We start from the raw sequence: 22610 nt of genomic DNA, 5'->3' as shown, positions 1-22610 counted from the left end.
GGGCCTTCGTACTTTTCTGATCTTAGACTGTTGGAAGAAGTCCACTTTAAGTCCCTCAAATAAGGGTATGGTTTAAATCTCATCCTCCAACCGTAAAATCAAATATATTTCATACCTTCAATTTTTAAAACTAGTATAAATAAATTGAGTCATTATTCGATAGTTTTGAATGGCAGTATTGATCGACATGGTGCTTACATGATGTATTGATCCGAACATCATTGTAAGTGGCACTTATTTTGGGATGAGTCTATAGGTCGGGCGTCCGATCGGTTTGGAGAAAAATCGGACACTGACGTCAGCATAACGTCAACGCCCGATTTATATGCAAAACTATTTTAAACTGATTTTTCTCTTAAATTACTTATCCAAATCATGATCCGATTGCACCATTAAATTCGTTGCAATTAAATCTTCAAAACAGGACCACATATGGATATATTCCGATGAAATTTTTTTAGCTTATTATTGAGTTATTTTTAAATATTGCATGATGTTCCACCAGGTATATCGGAATTGTTTCACTAAGTAGATCGAAAATGTTTCACTTGTTTAAATCGGGTGTTGTTTCACCTTATATAAAAACAATGTTTTAGCAAATAGCGAAAAAAATGTTTCAGTTCAATGCAACATTTGATCCATACATAGTGAAATATTTTTTGGTGGAACAAAAAATAAAACGAATTCCCTTAATAGGGGGTTTCCAAAATATGTGGGTTTTTTTTGTTGCAATGGAATATTTCAGTTCATTGCAACATTAGATCTATACATAGTGAAACATTATGAGTACACTAGGTGAAACATTTTTAGTGGAACAAAAAATAAACCAAATTATCTTAATAGAGGGTTTCTAAAATATGTGGGTTATTTGTTGCAATGGAATATCTGGTGGAGACACGTGGCAGGTGGGAACAGAGATCTTGGTGGGGCCTAGGATACTGCATGCACGTGCGTGGGAGGCGGGGCCATGGGGGGAGCGCCCAATTTTTTGCAACCCCCGTCGGTCGACCGACGAAGAGCATTATCGCTTATTTTGTGCAAAAATAAAATTGAGACCGACGTGTCATTAGTATTTCCTTCTTTGTCCCCCATAAGTGGTGAAGCAGGATCTAGACATGGGGGACTAACTTATGAGGTACTACCTCCATATGTTAATGTATGACGCTGTTGTTTTTTTTTTAACGTTTGACCATTCGTTTTATTCAAAAAAAATTATATGATTGTTAGTTATTTTATTGTGACTTGATTCATTATCAAATGTTCTTTAAACTTGACATAAATATTTTTATATTTATATAAATTTTTTAAATAAAACGAATGGTCAAACGTTGGTCACAAAGTCAACTGCGTCATGCATTAAAATACGAAGGGAGTATTACTTAAATAAATATATCAAGACAATCCACAAAAATTTAGGACTGATTGTGTATTAGAGTAATTTTTTTCTTGTGCAACTTTCACGATGTTGGCATGATATTTTTAGAATAAGGTAGCAATATTTCTATACGTATCTCTTCTTTCTTCTTTCTATATATAGTTGGTACCCACTAGCTATAAAGCTGCTCTGAGGATGAGCCACGTCACCCTAATTAGCTGAGACCGTTAGATCTTAAATCAACGCTTCAAGACTGCACATGGCACCACCATCTACACCAATTAGGCCCATGTAAGCAGGTTCACCTAAACAGCCTTCCACTTTCCCGTCGTTGGCCCACTGTTATTAAAATCCAGCACGTTTGAATCTCTACTTTGCATCATCAAAACCACTTGAAAGAGCAATTACAACAAAAAAAAACCCGTCATCACTGACATGAAGATCAAAGGTCGTCCTTAATTCCATTTATTGATCCCCAATCTCCTCCTAAGCTTCTCTCAATTCATCATTACCGTCCACCTCGACGGATGCAATACGTAGATTACCAATCTATTAAGTCTGTCCTAAAATAATTTTAGTGGGCCTCATACTAACTCCTATGATAATTATGTTCATGCACATATCGTTGCTTTAATTTGCCTTCCTAACATTCGTCTTAATCAAGTTTATGCCTTAATTAGCACTACCAATAAAATGAACCGTTACACATATTCATCGATTGAAATTTTTTCCGTGACTTCTCCTTTCATCTTCCCTTTTGATGTCCCCATTTATATTTCTGTCCATAACATATAAAATGTCTTAGCCATCCCAGAACAATTCATCGTGAAACCTTTTGCTAGCCAGCAATGCAATAGCTGGTGACCTTTTCTACTTTGTTTTCGCGATGTATTGTTCTTTCTACTAAATTAAGTTACCATCACAGGCTTCAAATGTATTGTTCTTTCTACTAAAGTTACCATCACAGGCTTCAAATCACTGATGGTTTTGTTGATATCATTCGCTCACTGCCAATTAATGCCAGGCTACCGTGTTTGCTCCTCATATGGTGCGTAAATTATGGTTACAACTCCATTCAAATACTCATGCTACTGTTTTGTCCCCTCCTCATGTGTTCTTTGTTTCTTTCCTCTCACCATGATATGACACACTTAAATTTTTCTAATGCATTACTCTTTCTAGCATTCTTCATATGCTTATTCACTACTACCAATAAAATGAATTTTTTAGTTATTTATCGAGTATTAATTATAATTCCTATTTTTTCTAAAAGGCTTGAAAGGCCTAAGTTTATAAGCATTGAAGTGATGAATTTCATCAATCTTCCTTTCTAATGATCTGGCCCAAACCAACAGCACTTGGAAACATGAATTTTTCTAAGTTTTTTGAAAAAGTTGAAAGATGTATTTAAATCAAGTTGCATCTAACGCTGAAGTGATGCACAAATTTTAGAACAATATATATTTACGTATATATATAAGCAGTCAAATGCATCTTGCACCTAACATTTTCTATTTATCATAGAGAAAGTCCCGCAGCAACGCGCGCGGAGTCTCTCACTAGTATAGCAGATGAGCTAGGCATAAAACAACAATCCGTTTTCCCCTCTTCATCATAGTCTATTATATTGGCAGGCAAAAGTTCTAGAATTTCCATGGTTTTTCTTTCACACATTTAATTTAGAAATTCGTAAAAAACGTAGTAACTACTACCTCCGTTTAGGTTATAAGACTTTGCCCACATTCATATAGATGTTAATGAATCTAGATACACATATATATATTTCTAGATTCATTGACATATATATAAATAAATATGGGTAATGCTAGAAATTAAGTCCTATAATATAAAATATAAAATAGAGGAAGTATATACGTCTCAATCTCATCATCACTAACGCTGCATGATAATCATCGTTGGAGGGGGCCGGGCCGCTTCGCCCCTGCTGTCTCCCATCTCCTATCTCTGTCGGTGACGGTGGCAGAGGTTGCGGAGGAGAAGCGCGCGGACATGCTGAGGCAGATGACCACCCCGGGCAGAATCTCCTCGTTGCTCGATCGCCTCCGGCCGCTGCATCAGCCAGCCCCCGCACCCGTATCTTTACCGAGGCCATCAAGTGCTCTCTAACATCATGCTCTTCATCAATTATACAGTATATATCGCTGCATCACCTGAAGCTAGAAAACGAAGCTGAAGCAGCAGTCAGCAGAGATGAAGTACTCGCTCACCTGAAGCTGAGGCTGAGCCCGTAGGACAGAGAGCGAATTGAAGAAGCGAGCACGAGAATGGAGGAAAGGAAAAGAAAGGAAAGGAAGAAGTAGGAATTGCACGAGAAGCCCAAGCAACAAGAATTGAAATTGAAGTGCCTAGTAAATAGGAATTGCATTTGCTCAAAAGGAATGCATATTTATGCATTTAGATTGAACCAATCCATTTCCATATAAGACAGCCTAGTGCTATGCTAAAGTAGTACAAATAAATAAATAAAGGGAATATATCCATACATACACAAAAAAAAGGGATTAAGTGCTGACCTAGTTGTGTTGCTTAACTAAACACAATAAATTTGAATCTTTAAAATCTGGCCTCCTTATTTGTTCGACCTACACAAAGGGGACCAACCGATTAGCTCACCAACATACTATCACAAAAATGTTCAGGATAAGTAAGAACTTAACTGGGTTTGCAAGATAAACACTGGTCATTGATTCATGGCGTAAGTCAAGAAGTAATTAACATATTTTTTATTTAGAACCCACAATCGATAAACTGTGAAATGGAAGAGAAAAAATTATGCATTCCCTGTAAAATCAAAGGTGTTTTTGATTATTATTCTGTGATGAACTAAAATCAAATGTGTTTTTGATTATTATTCTGTGATGAACAATTGGTGTCGGAGATTATTGGTTTTGTTATTTGGAATTTATTCACGAAGTGGTTTCGGAGATGATTGGATTTACAAGTGAATTACAGGTACTGTTATTTTATGTGACCGGTCAGACCGGGCATGTGCTGCCGGTCAGACCGGCGTGTATTGCGCGGTCAGACCGGTGCAACCTGTGGTCTGACCGGCCGACTCTGTGTCGGTTTCGGTTTCGGGTTGTTTGTTTGGATGTCCGTAATTATTTCATGATTATGGCTTCTAGATGGATACTATACGTATGTAATACTGTTGTTTGCTACTAATGAGTCAAGTTGGAGATAGGTTGGTCTCGGAATATGGTTTCTTTGTTTATTTCATGTGTAGGTGACTCAATGCCTCGGGAGAGTATTTGCGGTGATGGACCGGGAGTCAGCTTGGGGATAAGACGACGTCCGTGGTGGTCAGAGATCATGTGGGATACTTAGGCTAGAGTTGATGCACGTGGTTGATGGAGATTCCATATGGCACACGATGGAGGTATTGTGTGCGTATGGGATGCGGAGTCGAATTTGGAAGGAGTCCAAATTTGGTATGATTGGTTATGCAAAGTTTGTGTCTTGTACTAGAGAGTTTCCTAAGGTGTTTAGGACTCCTAGTATGAGTTTGGTTCGTGGCTTTAAGCTGCCTACCTTTGTATAAATAGAGGGGGAGCGTGAGGCTTCCCGGTATCGCTTTAGAGAGCAATTGAGTTGAGTTTTGAGTTTAGTCGAAATTTTTTGTAAGGAGTGCTGTTGGTGCACTTTGTAAACATAGAGAGAATCAATAAAGTCGTCATCTACTTTAAGAGTTCTTCGATTTGTGTTTACCGGGTTTCGGCGGTCTAACCGGCGATCTACCGGCGGTCAGACCGGCGGGAACACGGCAGTCAGACCTGCGGCGGCGACAGGCGCGGCAGGTGACATCGATGGTCAGACCGGAGATTCAACACCGGTCAGACCGGCGGCTACGCTTCGGTCAGACCGGCTAATCTACTCCGGTCAGACTGATCTCCATCGATTTCGAGGGTAACTTTTATTTCCGCTAAAAGTTTTTGGTTTTTGGGTATACCAACCATTCATCCTCCTTCTGGTTGGCTTAGTTCTTGTGTTTCGATTCTACGCTCCCCATACTCTTGGCCTCTTCGGATCAAATGGCGTTGGCTCTGTTCAGCTACATGCATATGATTAGTGAAAAATCTGGAAGAATTAAGAGAGATTTTGGAGGAGAATAAATGGCATTAACCATGGCCCATGGCCTCTCATCTCCTTATTCTTAGCGACGGTTTCTTAGGCTGCTACCATCGTATATTTCTACAGAGGGAGGTTTTTGCACTGTTCGATATCTCACCCGGAGATCTTCTCATCCAATGTTCATATGCGATCTCATCCACTGATCAAACAGCTGATAATTAATGATGACGTGGAACACTGAGGTTTCAGCTTTGGGTCCCAACTTTACAGAAAGAAGGGATTGGCATATTACAAACTTCATGTCTAAATACTTGGACTGCACACTAAGAATATGAACTGTGCATAAAGCAGTGGTGATAACTAATACGGCTGAATTATGCATTCTTTGTCCTCATGTTTCCTGATGCTGCATGCACTTCGTGATCACCGATCAACTGCTTTCCTGAGCAATTGAACCCCAGATTCTAGACTGACCAAATGGGGGTAGTACTATAAACATGTGTACATCGCCTGGTCTTATTCCTTCCCCTGCCTTGCAGCAACAAGATTGGAATAATCTTAACCAGCTGCTGCTGCAAATTCCTTTACAAAAGCAACTAACTCACAAACCTCTTTAATTATTCCAAGTGGTGCATGGCCCAAGCAAAGGTGATCACCTCCTCCTCACACAGTTTAACATTCTGCAGTCCGTAAGACCTATAAAAAGGCCCCTTCTATAACACAGCTAAGCCCACACAAGATCAAGAGCTGGTAGTAGTACTCTTACCCTCTTGCATTAGCCTTTTCCTTCATCATACAATTTATCTTGAGAAATCAAGCTGTACCTCCACAAGTTGACATGTCGACGGTGACCTCGTGCACCTTCCTGAGCATCCGCCCCACGGTGAGCTCTGCTGGCAGTCTCTTATCCAAGAAACCGGCAGCGTTTGTTTCCCTTGCGTCGGAGAGGAAATCTAGGCCTCTTTCGCCGTGCTTCGCAATTAGCTCCAACAAACCAGGGGACCCAAAAATAGATGTGTCGCCATTCAGCATTTCACCCGTTGGTGAGTTATTTGTCACATTGTCATTGCACCATGAATGGCACACTTTTATTTATTTATGCCTTTCGAAAGAATTACGTTTACACACTATATACCATTACTTCCTATGTCTGCAAATATAATATATGTTTAGTTTTTGTGTTATGAGGTTTATAAAGTTATTGGAATGCATGGTATTTTCTCACCCTGAAAAAACTTAATGCCGTTATGACATGGAATGATCTTCAAGGACAATATTCAAATAGTTATTTCTGATAAATCGGCAGAAAACATTTAGTAAGAATTATCACTAGTTTATTTATTTGAAGTGATATCTGTAGTCTTATTACAACAAAAAAAATGTGTTATAAGTTTCCCTCAATAGTTTACCTTGTTGGGTTGAATATGATTTTTTAAATTAAAGAAAATATGTATTTTAGACTATGTTTTAAGATACTTAAAACAAAAAAAGCTAAGATATGGAGGCATAAAAATACAAATATCTAATAAGAACTGCAACTAAGAACCCATAAAAATTGGAACTGCTGTTTTAGGCTAGGATGCATGGCACTATTGTGTAAGTTTGGATTCATGGCCAACTCATAGATGTATTAATTAGAAAGTCCATTAACCAGTTCACAAATCAATTAATGACAAAACTATATATATTTGCTGTAAACAACACATACGCAACACATGAAGGGAAAAAAGGGAATGAATTATCCATTAATTTGGTTATTTGATTTCCAAATGCATGTGAAGTTCTGGTGAACCCGGTGCCGGTGGACGGCGAGCGGTGGCAGGTGGCGGAGAACAAAGATGAAGTGAGCCTGTGGTTCGACGTGCCGGGGCTTTCTCCGGCAGATCTGATCGTCGAGATCGACGAGGACGTGCTCGTCATCAAGAAGAAGAAGAAGGCGAGCCCAAAGAGCAACTACAATACTCCTACTTCCGGTGCCATTGCAGATCATCAGGAGGCCACCGCCGACGAGTTCAGCGGCGGCGGGATCTACGCGCGGCTGCTCCTCCCGGCGGGGTACAGTAGAGAGGGTGTCCAGGCAAAGCTCACCTCCGGCGAGCTGAAGCTCACCATTGGCAAGGTCAAGGAGAGTGTCCGCAGGAAGATCAATGTCGATATCTCTGTCAAGTAGAATTCAGTGAGCTTCCATGGAATTCATATATGGTCATCTGTGATGAAGGATCGGAGCAACGGTGCAAGTTATATCTTGCCTAAGATTCTAGCTCATATATATCAATAACTGGTCCATGATCTGATCTCTCTCTCTCTATGTATACATCCTTTGCTGTTTTCCTAAGGTTGAGTATGCTTATGTATGCAAGCTTTATTCCGGCTGCATCCAAATAAATAAAATGATCATCTTTGTTGTGCTTTCACTTGTGCCTGCATGCATGTGTGATGTATTCCCTGGTAGATATTCTAAAAAAAAAATTCTATGAACATCTCTGGTATACATCTCCTTAGAATAACTACTCTACACCCCCCTCTCCCATAGGTCAATCCCATCGCCCCCACCCTTCCTAGGGTCCAAATCCCCCCTTCCACCTCAGTCAAAGAATAGTCAAAGCCTCCTCCCGCTGGTCAAACCCGAGACAAACCCGCCCATTGACTCCCTCCCCCGCCTACCACTTTGTGTTACGTCTCGCAGGAATTCCGCAGTAACATAACGGTCATCGTTTAGTAACAGGACAACTTTCTCGTAGTAACAACATCGAAAAATAGTCATGATAGATCTAGTTTTGTTAAGCACTTTTTTTCAAACATCATGGTGCAGATGGATTAGAAAAATTATATATAACATGAGAGATATTGCTCTCTAAAGATTGAGGTTTACTTTTTTTAAGTTCTCGTCTCGCTGGAACGGCGTAGTAACGCGACGGCCAATGTGTAGTAACACGACTACTTTCTACAGTAACAGCGTTATAAAATAGTCATGGTGGATCTAGTTTCGTTAAGTATTTTTTGTCTCAATCATTGTGTAGTAACAGGACTATTGTCTCGTTGTAATGTCGTTTTAAAGCATTATGGTGAAAGCGATTCTAAAAATAATATGCGATGTGAGAGATATTATTGGTTAAAGATTAGAATTCCAAAAGTATACTTATACTAAGCTTGCTATTATGTATCTTTGTATGGACAAAGAGAAGTACTTTTTAACACTTGTATTTTTCATAAGATTGAGATTTAAAAATTTAGCTATACACAAGTAGTGGTACTATAGTATTACCGTTAATATCATATGTTCTCTGTTACTACAATTTCATCTCAATGCTACTGCAAAACGTACAGTAACGACCTATAAATTTCACAGTAATGACCTATACATTTCACAGTAACATATCGTGTTACTGCACTTCTGCGATAATGTTACTACCGAATCATAGTAAAAAAGTATGATTCCTACAGTAACATAACGGGTTTGTGTTCACAAAATTTGAACAAATATATAAAGAAAGCAAACAATGATCTCAAATCACATAGTGTCATAGAGGTGAATAGGTTAGTAGAGTTTGTTATGAACCATGAGATCATGGGTTCTAGTCTTGAATTCATCAATTTATTTTTAATTTTTCTATAAAATAGAAGGGAAAATGGTTCTAGTCTTGAATTCATCAATTTATTTTTAATTTTTCTATAAAATAGAAGGAAAAATGGCAGATGGGAGAGAAAAAACGAATAAAAGAAAAAAGAAAGTAGAGGAGTGCGCTAGGAGAAGAAAAAGCGAATAAAAGAAAAAAAAGTAGAGGAGTGCGCCAGGAGAAGAAAAGGCGAAAAAAAAAGAGGGAGGAGGGGGGCAATGGAGAGAGAGAGATCGGGGAGGAGGAGGAGGAGTAGGGGAAGGCGGGGCCGTGCCCGGGAGGGCGGGATGGGCTTAGTAGTTGGGCTGGGAAGGAGGGGTGGGGGTGTAGAATATATATATCCGGGGCGCCCCCCCCCCCCCCCCGCGCCCCAGCTCCATGCCCTTTTGCTGCGGCCGCCGCAGGTAACGCCATCCAACGAGCTCCATGCCTCTCCCCTACAGCCCAGTCAGGTGCTTGAGACTGATCCCTCATACCATAAGCTTCATGAGGAGAGCTGCGGTGGAGCTCCGCTGTCTAAGCTCGAGCTCCACTGGCCTCCGCATTTGCCTCAGCCTAATTCTAGACTGGAAAAGGCAGCAGACAATGGCAACCAAGCGGTGAAGATGGTGCAGCTTTGAGCAAGCTCGAGTTGGATGCGGAGATGACACGGACAATGACAAACTCGAAGTGGTGGAGGCCCAGCGGCCTCGGCTCTTCCATCGAGCTTGTCGTGGGCTCGAGGCCTCGCCACCGGCACTCATCTTCTTCGACCTTGGCAAGGGGGCGGCAGGTGCTGGGTCTAGGGTGGTGGCGGAGCTAGGGACAGTAGAGGCCTTGTGGAGGAGAGAATCGAAGAGCCGCACCTTGGTCTCGTACTCTCGTAGATGTTGGGGAGGAGAGACTCCCAAATTTCAACCAGCCGCCACTAGACCCAGATGCAGTGGGGTTTGTCCACGTCCATCAATCCTTGATAGAGCTTGTTGGTGAACCTTCTTTTCTGTGCTCGATGACCCCTCTTCTCTAACCTCGCCACTCATCGCTAGTCCCCCTCTTCTCTGACCTCAGCCAATGGGGCAGGCTCTGCGTCGAGCTAGCCGCCAACCTCGTGCTTCTCCCGAGCACGACAAAGGGGGTGAGCTCCGCATCAATCTCGACGCCGACCTTGTCATGGCCGCCGCCCCCTCTTCTCTCAAGCATGCGAGATCTCCATGGCCGCCTCAAGCTCGGCGAGGGTGAAGGAGGAAGAAAACACCATGACAGGCAGGGACCGCTGACATGGCATCCTGGGGTGTACCAAAACCAGGGTAAAAACCACTCTGGGGTGTAAAGTGAATGTTATTGAAAGTCATAGTATGTGAAATATCCAATTTTAGAGTTTTGGGTGTATTTTAGACAAAACGAAGAATTGAAGGGTGTAAAATGGACTTATCCCTATTTATAACAAGGTGCAATTTCTTTCGCACTTATTGTGGCACATTGCATATATGGACATTACATTGATGAGTTTACGAGTTAGCCTAATATCAAAAGATTATTCCAAGTCATCTAAGGACAATCATATTTTGGTTTATTGTGAACTACTAAATGCCTTTTCTTTTGTTCGCCCTTTCTTTTTCAGCATATCATTTCAAAACCGTAATCTGTGTAATACCATCCTGCAGTAAGACGTGGGACCGGCATCATCTAGTTAGATACATATAACACTTCCACCTAGACATTACTCAGGTATCTAAATAGAAATTCTAGTGTTGGCTACTTTAGATATGTTGAAACTTGATTTATTTTTGCACAACTTAATTTCAACTATATATAAAGATAGAACTTAATTAATTAACTTGGTCAAGACAACTTCGTGCTAGTTAATTAAGTTAACTTGGTCAAGACAACTTCGTGGCAACTATAATTAAGGAATAAGCCAAACGGACATATTTGCTAACGAAAAATAATTTGTGAATAAAACTTTTATATACGTATTTTTAGAGATCTAAAAGAAAATGCTGGAAAATAAACTTCAATGAAAAAACCCCAAAATCAACTTGAAATTTAAGATTGAAAATTTAAATTTTAGCTGGTAAGCATAAGCATATGTGAAGAGATGAGGCTAGTAGTTTCTCTGTGGGGCCGATTGCATTATATTGCCATTAGGGCGCTTGTGTTATTTGTCAGTTTACCATCTCAGTTTTCTTATTTTCACAGATTCCACTGGTTTTCTTCTAGTGTTGTCAGTTGTCAAAATGCCACTACGATTCCAGTTTCAACGCCATTAACAAGGGAACAATCTTCGACTGTATCCGTGACCAAAAATACCCCTCAACAAAATATTATAAAAGTTTTAAAAAAACATTATCCTATTTGAGTTGTGAAACTTGAAGCCGGATAAGAGGAAAACAAACAGAAATAAGTATTTTGGGAGCCCATGAATTGTGGAATCATCGAGATGCACTCTCGAGATCTGATAAACATTAATTTGGTTTTGGATTAATTGGTTCATCATGACCATTACGACAATTAGTACCTCAGTTTTTTAATCGAGTTACAATTTCGACTACTAACGCAGCATGATGATGAGTAGCATCTCCTCCTCGTGAAGAAAGGAAAAAGAGTAAAAGAAAAAAGGAGAAAAAAAGAAACACTCATGGCCGACACTGATAGAACACGTCAAACTGTTGCTCGTACGTACTACAAGGCACAGATAATGCAGCATCCACTGATCCACCGGAGAATAATGCTTTACGTACCAAAGCAGCTTCCCGGCCTGGTATCTACAGCCCTTCGATCTGAATTTTTCCTCTCTTTAATTATACCCTGCTAACCCGACCAAGCAAAGTGCCCAAAATGACCAACACTTCAGTCCTAGCTGCTTTTCCTTTCTCTCTATATATAAACTCTCGCTTATTAGCTTCCCTGTACTCAGTATTAATCAGCAACAAATGGCTTCAGATCACTAGACCAGAGTGAAGAGAGAAGGCATGTACTACAGCTAACCCATTATACATTTCGATCTCCTCCTATACATATGATGATATATATATTTGATTCTTGACTTGTTAATTACTTTTCTTTCTATGCTATAGCGCGTGTGTGTTGATTGTCGTAATGTCGATGGTTGTGGCCTCTTACGCTCCGGCGAGCCGGTCGCCGGTGACGCGGGCGTCCTCCGGCGCACGGCGGGTTAGCCATACACAGTCATGGAGGCCGCCGCCGCCGCCGTTCTTCCCGGCTTCCGCCGCCGTCAAGTGCAGGCGGCCTACTCTTCCGGTGGCACGTTCTGTTGGCCCGCCGGAGAAACATCGCCCTGTGCTCAACATTCCTCCCACCGGTAGTGACTCTCCTTCAATTCACTTCTCTGTTTTTTTTTGTTCTTCTCAGCTTTGATTTTCTCTTTTCTAACTGTGGCTAATATACCTAGAAATCAAAATGAATTCAACAAATTAATTGCAATAAAACTTAAGGCCCCTTTGATTCAAAGAAAATTTATAGGAATTTTAGAGGATTTTATTTCTATAAGAACTTTTCCTACATAGCCCTTTAGCCCTTTGAATCAAAGAAATTGATCCTATGGAATCCTATGAAATTCCTATGTAATGTGTCTTCTTATTCAAATTTTGGAGAAAATTTAACATGAGGTAGAACCTCATGGAAAAAAATATTTGAGTCTTTATCTCTCCTCAAGTTCTCATATTTTCATGCAGTTCAATCAAACGGTTATTCCTAATTAAGTTTTTCGTGTGTTTTGTATTTCTCTGTTTTACACTATTCCTGTCAGAATTCTATATTTTTCCTATTACTTCGTTTTTTTCATTCCAGTGATTCAAAGGGGTTTTTAATGTGATAATATGTGATCCAATTCAGCTCTACTGTACCAAGTCCCGCCACCGGAGGGGAAAGAACGGTGGGAAATCAAGGATGACGAGGGCAACGTCCAGCTGTGGTTGCAGGTGCCCGGCCTGACGGAGGACGACCTGGAGATCACCACCACCGACGAATTGCTCGAGATCAAGCGTAAGGCCGGTCGCGGCGACCCGCGGCGGCTCGACGACGTCCAAGGCGTTGGCTCCTTCCATCTCCGGTTGCTCCTGACCAAGGAGTTTGTCAGCAGCCAGGTGACAGCCGAGCTGAAGGCCGGCATGCTGGAGGTGACCATCCCCAAGAACACAAACCTGCGTCGCACCGTAGTCAGGATAGGGCAGCAATCACAGTCTCCAGCTGCAGTTAGAACTGCGCAGCCGAAGGTCGTCGATCCTCCTCCTGCCAATTCGCCACCGAAGAATAATAATCTTGTGAGAAACACAAGTGTGCAGTCGAGGATTGATCCTCCTGCGAGAGAGTCGCCGAAGAATGATCTTGGAGTAGGTATCAGTGTTCAACCGAATGATTCTCCTGCGAGAGAGCCACCCAAGAACAATCTTGCCGGAGGTAGAAATGTGCCAACGAAGGATGATCCTCCTGCAAGGGAGCTACCGAAGAATAATTTGGCCGGAGGTAGAAATGTGCCACCGAAGGATGATCCTCCTGCGAGAGAACCACCAAAGAATAATCTTGCCGGAGGTAGAAATGTGGCACCCAAGGATGATCCTCCTGCCAATGAGGCACCAAGGAATAATCTTGCAGGAGGTACAGGTGTGCCGACGAAGGATCCTCCTAGAAATGCCAATGAGCCGCCAAAGAATCCTCCTGGTACCCGTGAAGCCAACCTAGGATGAGCAAATTAACCGTGGTGGGCATGTGAGAATAAAGATTAGAATAGATTAAACCCCATGAGAGGAGAGAAGATATGTTTATGTACATGGTTGTCATGCTCAGAGGGGCAATTTTCACTGCACGCAGTTGGTTCACTTTAATTTTTATGAAATAAAGTTATTTGATCGATATGATTTGCTATGGTCGACCATTTACCGTTTCAGTGATGGTGTAATGTCCCAGATATCCACATAATAACCGTTAGAGTGCGCAACCTGGCCCACCACCGTGGGCCACCCAAGTCACATTGGGTCTGCTGCTCCACTATATGCCCAACCGGAGCCATAACTTTAGGTCCTGGGCCTACACAACCCAAAAGACTAGTCTGATAGGTGAGAACCGCCCCCACCTTTTAAGTCGTGCTCCTCCATCATCAATTACCGATGTGGGACTAAACCCAACAATAACTATAGTGCAAGAATATCAAAATTCAAACATGAAAACCCTGCTAAGATGAAGAAGAGAAAATGACATAGGGCAAATGAGTAGGGGTCCCGGAGACAATCCAGATTTACGGAATCGAAGAGTGGCTCATTGAGTCATACGATCTCCATCGTGTAAAATCAAAGTGTTTTTCATTCTTTATTTTGTGATGAACAATTGGCATCTGTGATTATTGGTTTTGATATTGGAGATTATTGGCGAAGTGGTTTTGGAGATGATTGATTTTTCAGGTGATGAACAGGGTTACTGTTTTTGTTGGGTCCGGTTAAACTGGGCAGGTGCTGCCAGTCAGACCGGCATGTATCGCGCGGTCAGACCGGCTCAGCCCGCGGTCTGACTGGCCGACTCTGTGTCGGTTTCGGTTTCGGGTTGTTTGTTTGGATATCCGTGATTGTTTCATGTTTATGGCTTCTAGATGGATACTATGCATATGTAATACTGTTCTTTGCTAGTAATGAGTCAAGTTGGAGATAGCTTGGCCTCGGAATATGGTTTCTTTGTTTGATTCATGTGTAGGTGACTTAGATGCCTCGGGAGAGTATTGTCGGTGATGGATCGGGAGTTGACTTGGGGATAAGGCAATGTTCGTGACAGTCAGATATCATGTAAGATACTTAGGCTAGAGGTCAATGCATGTGGTTGGTGAAGATTCCATATGGCATACGATGGAGGTATTGTGTGCGTATGGGATGCGGAGTCGAATTTACAAGGAGTCCAAATTTGGTATGATTGGAGTTTGTAAAGTTTGTTTCTTGTACGGGAAGGTTTCCTAGGTGGATTAGGACTTCTAGTATGAGTTTGGTTCGTGGCATTAGGCTGCCTACATCATGTATAAATAGAGAGAGAGCATGAGGTTTCCCGGTATCGCTTTTGAGAGCATTGAGTTGAAAGTTTAGTTAGGGTTTCGAGTTTAATCGAGATTTTCATGAGGAGTGCTGTTGTTACACTTTGTAAACATAAAGAGAAGTAATAAAGTTGTCATCTACTTTGAGAGTTCTTCGATTTGTGTTTTCTCGGGTTCGGCGGTCTAACCGGCGAAACACCGGCGGTCAGACCGGCGGCATTGTGGTGGTCAGACCGGCGGCGTACTTACGGTCTGACCGTCGACGACATCAGGCGACTTCAGGAGGCAGGGTTTGATCTCAGCGGTTCGACTGATATTACTACCTCGGTTAGACCGACGATCTCCAGGCGGTCAGACCAGTGCGACTACTTCGGTCAGACCGCGATGCGTTGAATTTGAGGGTAACATTTAATTCCGCAAAAAGTTTGGGTTTTTGGGTATACCAACCATTTAACCCCCTCTGGTTGGCTTAGTTCTTGTGTTTCGATCCTACAAGTGATATCAGAGCCTTGTTTTCTTCTTTAGATTTTAACCGATCTAGAGTTTTTGCCATGGCTAATAAGTTTATAACTAAGCCCCATGTTTTCGATGGAACGGATTTTCCTTATTGGTGTAGTAAGATGCAATCTTACATTATGGCTAAGGATCTTGATATTTGGAAAAAAGTTTCTAATCCTTATGTGATTCCTGATCAAATTAATACTGCTGCTTTAAAAACTGAATTTGAAAATAATTGCAAAGCTCACAATATTCTTTTGAGTGGGATTTCTCGTTCGGATTTTGATCGTGTTTCTCATCTTCAAACCGCCAATGAGATTTCGATTGCTTTGAGAAATTTTCATCAAGGAACTACCAATATTAAAGAACTTCATCGAGATCTTTTCAAAAAGGAGTACATAAAATTTGAGATGAAACATGGAGAAGCTTTGGATGACTATCTTTCTAGGTTCAACAAAATTTTGAGTGATCTTAGATCTGTTGATTCTTCTTATGATATAAATTACACACAATCTAAGGTTTCTCGTCATTTTTTGAATGGTCTTGACATGTCTATTTGGGAGATGAAAGTTACATCAATTCAAGAGTCTGTTGATATGTCTACGTTGACTTTGGATTCGCTTTACACAAAACTCAAAACACATGAGATGAATATTCTTTCTCGTAAAGTTGATTCTAATTCTAGTGCTTTGGTTTCTTCTTCGAATTCTTTGAATGTTGGTGCTTCTTCGTTGAATTATACTATTCTTTCTTTAATTAATGCTATGTTCGATGAGCAACTCAAATAGTTCAAGGAGGAGGACTTGGCTTTGGTCACTAACAAGTTTGCTCGAGCTATGAACAATGTTAGGTACAGGAGAAGAGGTGGTCCAAATCGTTGCTTTGAATGTGGTGCTCTTAATGACCTTCGCTCGCATTGTCCTAAGCTTTGAATAAAGGCAAGAAGAAAGACAATGATGGTGAGAAGACCAAGGAGAACAAGCCAAAGAGCACGTTCAAAGGGGAGAAGACTAAGGAGAATCTCAAGAAGATGTTTGAGAAAGTCTATGCCGCTTTTGAGCCTTTAAGCAATATAGATGGAGAAAGTGAAGATGAAGATAAGGGAAAGAACATCTCCGGTGTTTGCTTCATGGCACGTGGTGAATCGGATTCAGAGTGTGAAGACAATGAGGTGAGTTCTTTTGAAGAAGCTATTCTTATTTTAAGTGCTAAAAATAAGAAGTGTGAGAAGATGTATAGGAAACAGGAATTTATTATTAAATCTCTTAATTCTGAAATTGCTAGATTAAAATCTCTTATTCCCAATGATGATGATTGTAAAAATTGTGAGGTTTTAATGAATGAGATTTCAAAAATTAGAGATGTCAATGCTGCACATGATTTGAAAAATAGATCTTCTCTTGCTCTTGGATTTGCCTTGCATACACGCACTTTGGATGAGTTGTTTTTTACTAAAAATTTGTTGAAAAAAATATCAAATTGCTTTTCATGCTAGTTTGATGTTTAACATGATTTGTGCCAAAAAGTTTAAACAACAACATGATGTTTTGGATAGCTCAACATGCACATTAAATAAGATGAAACTAAAAGATGCTTTAGGACGTGTTGAGTACATGGAGGATATTGTGAAAAACAATGAAGTGCTTTCTTGCCCCAAATTTTGTAAAAGCAAAGGTGTCATGGTAGATTGTGAAAATTATGCTAATTTGGAAAAGGAGCTTTCTTATTTGAAAAGTTCTTTGCAAAGATTTTCTGATGGTAAGAAACAACTTAACATGATTTTGGATCAATCTAAAGTGACTAGTTACAATAGAGGAGTTGGTTTTGATGTTCATGAATATTTCACCAAAAATCAACCAAACGTTTTGAGTGTGACTAAATATGGTGAAATTTTGACAAAACCAAGTGCTAAGAAAACAGTTTTTAAGTCTGCTGGAATTTGGCCTTCTCTTTCTACAACACTAAGAGAAACAAAAACAAATCTTTCAAAACCATCTTCTAAAAAAAAGTGTACTTGTTCTTTTTGTGGTAAAGATGGACATATTGTTAGATTTTGTTTCAGATTAGCTCGTAAACAGAAAAAGGAGAGAGAAATTGCAATTGCAAAATCAAAGTGGCAAAAATCTGGTTTTCCCTTGAGGAAATCGGTTAGACCGCAGTGGGTCCCGCCGTCATACCGGCGACTGGTCAGACCGGTGGCTGTGCATCGGTCAGACCAGCTACTATACTTCGGTCAGACCGGCCTTGGAGAGATTTTTCTAAAAATTCTCAAACTGTTTTTGCACGTGGGTACATGCCTATTGGATCTACTGGTCGTGTGTCTCAGTACTGGATTTCTAAATTCTTATTATCTAACCCCAGTACTGAGGCTTCGACATCTTCTTGTGTGTAGGCTTTGGTGGTGAGGAAGGAGAACATGTGGATCGTGGATTCCGGTTGTTCGCGACACATGACCGGTGATAAAAATTGGTTCTCCTCCCTCAAACAGACATCTAAGACTGAATCGATGATCTTTGGTGATGTTTCTACTAGTGCCGTTCTCGCTACAGGTTAGTTCAAGGTAAATGACAAGTTTGAATTGAAAAATGTAGCTTTGGTTGAGGACTTAAAGTATAATTTGCTTTCAGTTTCACAAATTGTTGATGAAAATTTTGAGGTTCACTTTAAGAAAACTGGAAGTAAAGTATTTGATTCTTGTGGTGATTCTATGTTGAATATTTCTCGCTATGGAAGAGTGTTTAAAGCTGATTTTGAAAATCCGGTTTCACATGTGATAACATATTTGGTTGCTAAGTTTAATAAGGATGTGATGTTTTGGCACCGTAGACTTGGACATGTTGGTTTTGATCATCTCACTAGATTAAGTGGTTTGGATCTTGTTCGTGGTTTGCCTAAACTTAAGAAAGATCTTGATTTGGTTTGTACACCGTGTCGTCATGCTAAGATGGTTTCTTCTTCACATGCCCCTATTGTTTCTGTGATGACGGATGCACCGGGATAGCTATTACACATGGACACTGTTGGTCCAGCTAGAGTGCAATCTGTTGGAGGAAAGTGGTATGTTTTCTTAAGGTCAAAACTTGGAAAAACTTCTTATGAGCTTCGATTTGGACATCAACCCAAAGTTTCACGTTTGCGTGTTTTTGGTTGCAAATGCTTTGTCTTGAAATCTGGAAATTTGGATAAGTTTGAGGCACGCTTTACCGATGGAATGTTTTTTGGTTACCCCGCACATTCACGTGGCTATCATGTACTTGTTTTGGAAACTAACAAAATTGTTGAGACTTGCGAAGTTTCTTTTGATGAGGCTAGTCCAGGTACTAGATCCGAAATTGCAGGTACTTTGTCACAGGTTCAGGGGGAGGATGGTCGTATTTTTTGAAGACAACAGCGACAACGACGATGATGAGGTCGGCTCGGCCGATCAGACCGGGCGCCAGGCCGGTCAGATCGCCGGAACGCCTCCGGTCAGACTGGCACAGGAGGTGCAGTCAGACCGGCCATGGTCGTCGGGTTCCGATTCTGTTGATGCTGATCGAGATGGTCCTCCAAAGGCTACAACTTCGACCAGTGAGGGTACAGAACGTGAAACAACTTCAGAAGTCGTTGCTCCTTTGCATATTCAACGACGACATCTGCCAGAACAAATTATTGGTAATATACGTGAGCAGACTACAAGGTCTAAGGTAACGACTCATGATGTTTGTGCAAATTCTACATTTGTTGCTTCTTTTGAACCCAAAGATGTTACTCATGCATTAACTGATGAATCGTGGTTTAACGCCATGCATGAAGAACTTGAAAATTTTGAGAGAAACAAAGTTTGGACTTTAGTTGAACCACCTTTTGGACATAATACTATTGGAACCAAGTGGGTTTTCTAAAATAAACAAAATGAGGATGGTTTGATTGTGAGAAATAAAGCTAGACTTGTTGCTTAAGGTTTTACCCAGGTGGTAGGTGTTGGCGGTTATTAAATGCCGATTCTATACCGCCAACATCTGCATAAAAGTTCAGATAATAAAACATCCAACATAGTGATAGGTGTTTAATCTCACTTATTCCACAAGTGTTGGTGTATAGGTGTTAAACCCCGAAGTTGGGAGGAAATCTAGAATAAAGTCAGGAGAAACAAGTATCCATACAAGGATGGGTCGTAAACATCTATACTACTATAAAAAGCACGATTTCATCAAACACCTATTTTTCCTGACCAACGGCTTATATCTATTCATCCAACGGCTTATATCAAAAGTTGGATCACCCCTGCAATTAGTGATCCCACCTCGAGGAGGAAAGCAGCGGTTACAGAAATTAGCGATCGGTCAAGACAAAAGAAAAAGAAAAAAAAATCCCTCACGCGTCGCCCCCCTGGGCGCCGCCGCCGCCACTCCACTCACCGCCTCACCGGGGAGCGGGCCACATCGCCGCCGCCGCCTCCTACGCGCCCGTCGCTCCCCGCCTCTGCCAGAGCCGCTTGCCTCGTGCGAGCCCGCCGCCGCCACTCCAAGCAGTGGACCTCCCGTCGGAGCCATATTCGTCGCCGGCGTCGTCCCCTACCACCGCCTCTCGTGCGAGCCCGCCGCCTTCACTCCGCTCGCTGGGCTGCGCTCCCGATTCCCCTACCCCGCCGCTGCCTCGGATTGCCTATGGCCACCGCCTCCCGCCGGAGCCGTCGTCGTCGCCGAGGGAGCGGGCAGTATCGCCGCCGCCGCCTCCTACGCGCCCGCTGCTTCCCGCCACCACCGCCTCCGCCGGAGCCGCTCGCCAGGTGCGAGCCCGCCGCCGCCACTCCAAGTAGTGGACATCCCGCCGGAGCCATCGTCGTCGACGAGGGAGCCGCTCGCCTCGTGCGAGCCCGCCGCCGCCACTCCAAGCAGTGGAAGCAGCCATCCATTCGTTCAGTTTCAGAAGAAGCACAGGTACACGCCCTTGTTCAGCTAACTATTGATACACTATATTTGATCATATATATATTTGGTAATTGATCATATATATATTTGGTAACCTGCTGAGGAAGACCAGCGCCATGAGAGAGAGAGAGTGAGAGCCGTGTTGTCGTCCTCCCACCCACCCCTTCCGGCGACTGGCCGCTCCGACGGTCACCGTCCAGACAAAGCCGTCGCCTCTACGCCCTCGTCCTCCGCCGCTTCCTGGGCTGACGTCGTCCGGGCCCCACGGGTTGACTCCCGTGCTCCCCCTACCCTATCGCAGCAAGACATTTGATGCAGGTTGGTGTGTGGTCCAGAGGAGGAGTAAAGGAGGGCCATCCGCCGGCCGTCCAACCACCATCTTTACTCGCCCTGCTCGCCCCATCCCTCGGTGGCTCCATGGGAGGTGCTTCCGCTGCCTAGGTCTGGGCCACCTTAAAGACGGCTGCACGGCTACGCCAAGGTGCTACCACTGCTGGTATCCGAGCCACCTTGAGCGCCACTATACCTTCCACCAAGAAGACGAAGACGAGCCACCTATCCAGGCGCCGCCAGCCGTCGCTCGTCCGCGGCGCCCAACCGCTCCTGCGCACACCGCCCATGCGGCACGTACCCCGACCGTGAAAGAAGCATCAGCTGCTGCTCCTATCCACGTGACCGCTCCGTCAACTGCGTCCGTCGTCCAGGCGCCTACGCTCTCGGCGGTTCCTGTCCCGGTGCCCCTCCCCCTCGTCAGGCGCTCCCCGTCACAGTGTCGGCGCCCGATTCTGCTTCGTCGGCAAAAGTCATGGATGAGCTAGGCGCTGGCGACCCTCTTCTCCGCCCGGGCGTGGGGAGGGGGGGTCCTCTCCTAGACCCAGCGGATGTCGGCCATCGAGCAGAATCTGAGGGAGCAGAATCTGAGGGGCCGTGCTCTCGTTGTCGTTCTTTCTGGGCGGCAGGAGGTCTCGCCGGCCATGGTGGTGGAAGAGCTCCGTCGTTCCTGTGGTGTGCTCTATGACAATGTGCGCGTCGAAGTGACTAGACCCTCCGATTTTCTCATATCCTTCACGCGCGAGGAAGACTGCATGGCGGTTCTTGATCTCTCAGGCCGTTTGGCAGTTGCTGGCGCGAGGATCACCTTTCGTCGCTGGCACCGTGCCATTCATGCCCGAAGCACCAAAATGAGACACATCGTTCGGCTGGCAATTGAGGGCCTCCCTCCCCATGCGGCCGAGCCAGAAGAGCTCAAGCAGCTATTGAACAAGGTGGACTGCCAGTTCATCGAATCATTCCCGCCGAATGATGCCTGCATGACGGAAGTGCTGCCTTGGGCGGTGAACCCTTCCGCCATTCCCAAGGAATTTGCCCTCGACATTCCTGAGCCGACGCAAGAATGGTGGAACGAGCCAGAGACCGACGATCCGGATATTTCGAGGTGCTCTTAGCCGAAGGGCCGCCGGCTCCACCGTCTGAGAAGCATTGTCTCAAGTTCGACCTACTCCTTCACATCATGGAGGTGGTCGACCCGCTCCAGGAGCCTCGGGAAGGCTCTTCTTCAGACGATGACTTCGTACCTCCTCACCGCCGCACCCATAACACCTTCCTCGGTCGCATCGATGCAACGGGGCTGGGGCCGGCGCTTGGTGGCAGACATGGGTTCTGGTTCGGCGGGGGGTTTTCAACGGCAGTTGTAGCGCGTACCCGTTTTGCCTGCGTCCCATCTGCAGCTCCCCGCTCGGGCGGCGGTGATGCCAGCTAGCATGCCTCGGTGCATTCTGGAGGGAGTCTCTGTGCTAGCGCTTGAGGCTTCATCCCCAGCTAAGTCGACGACTCCGCTCCTAGCTGCGACGGCATCGCCTCCGGCTACGACGCCACCGCCCCCAGCTGCGCCTTTCCTGCCGCGGATGTCGAGTCCGGGGGGTGCTTCTCCAGTGCTGGCAGCCCCCACCTCCTGGGATGCCTCGCCTTCAACGCCTTCGCCGGTGCGCTGCCCGTTGTCACCGGCTCTGCCTCAGCTTTCTTCCCTAGGCTTGGCGGCTCTGGGCCCACCGTCTCCACGCGTCATTACTCACCCCTCGTCAGCCCCGGCATGCATGGTTGTGGCC

General features: G+C 43.6%; 2 protein-coding genes and 1 long non-coding RNA gene across 3 annotated transcripts; 2 read left to right on the top strand and 1 right to left on the bottom strand.

The window, feature by feature from the left end:
* Window positions 1-3016: 3016 nt before the first annotated feature.
* On the bottom strand, window positions 3017-3737 carry LOC136353497 (uncharacterized). Its single transcript, XR_010736865.1, has 2 exons — window positions 3604-3737; window positions 3017-3498 (listed from the first exon to the last, which is right to left on the bottom strand). It is a non-coding gene; the product is annotated as an uncharacterized lncRNA (long non-coding RNA).
* A 2453-nt stretch (window positions 3738-6190) lies between these two features.
* On the top strand, window positions 6191-7881 carry LOC4348151 (small heat shock protein, chloroplastic). The gene is made up of 2 exons (XM_015757781.3): window positions 6191-6510; window positions 7249-7881. Exons 1-2 carry the CDS (start codon window positions 6306-6308, stop codon window positions 7635-7637), a joined length of 594 nt encoding a protein of 197 aa, XP_015613267.1. The 5' UTR covers window positions 6191-6305; the 3' UTR covers window positions 7638-7881.
* Window positions 7882-11893: 4012 nt separating this feature from the next.
* Window positions 11894-13937, top strand: LOC4348150 (uncharacterized). The gene is made up of 3 exons (XM_015757740.3): window positions 11894-12033; window positions 12141-12385; window positions 12919-13937. The coding sequence occupies exons 2-3, from the start codon at window positions 12163-12165 to the stop codon at window positions 13767-13769; spliced, it is 1074 nt and encodes a 357-aa protein (XP_015613226.1). The 5' UTR covers window positions 11894-12033; window positions 12141-12162; the 3' UTR covers window positions 13770-13937.
* Window positions 13938-22610: the final 8673 nt, after the last annotated feature.

This window comes from Oryza sativa, chromosome 10 (genome assembly GCF_034140825.1).
Source record: "Oryza sativa Japonica Group chromosome 10, ASM3414082v1".
In the NCBI taxonomy this organism is placed as follows: domain Eukaryota; kingdom Viridiplantae; phylum Streptophyta; class Magnoliopsida; order Poales; family Poaceae; genus Oryza; species Oryza sativa.
Note: the sequence above shows the minus strand (reverse complement) of the source record. Positions and strands in the feature narration are given on the sequence as shown.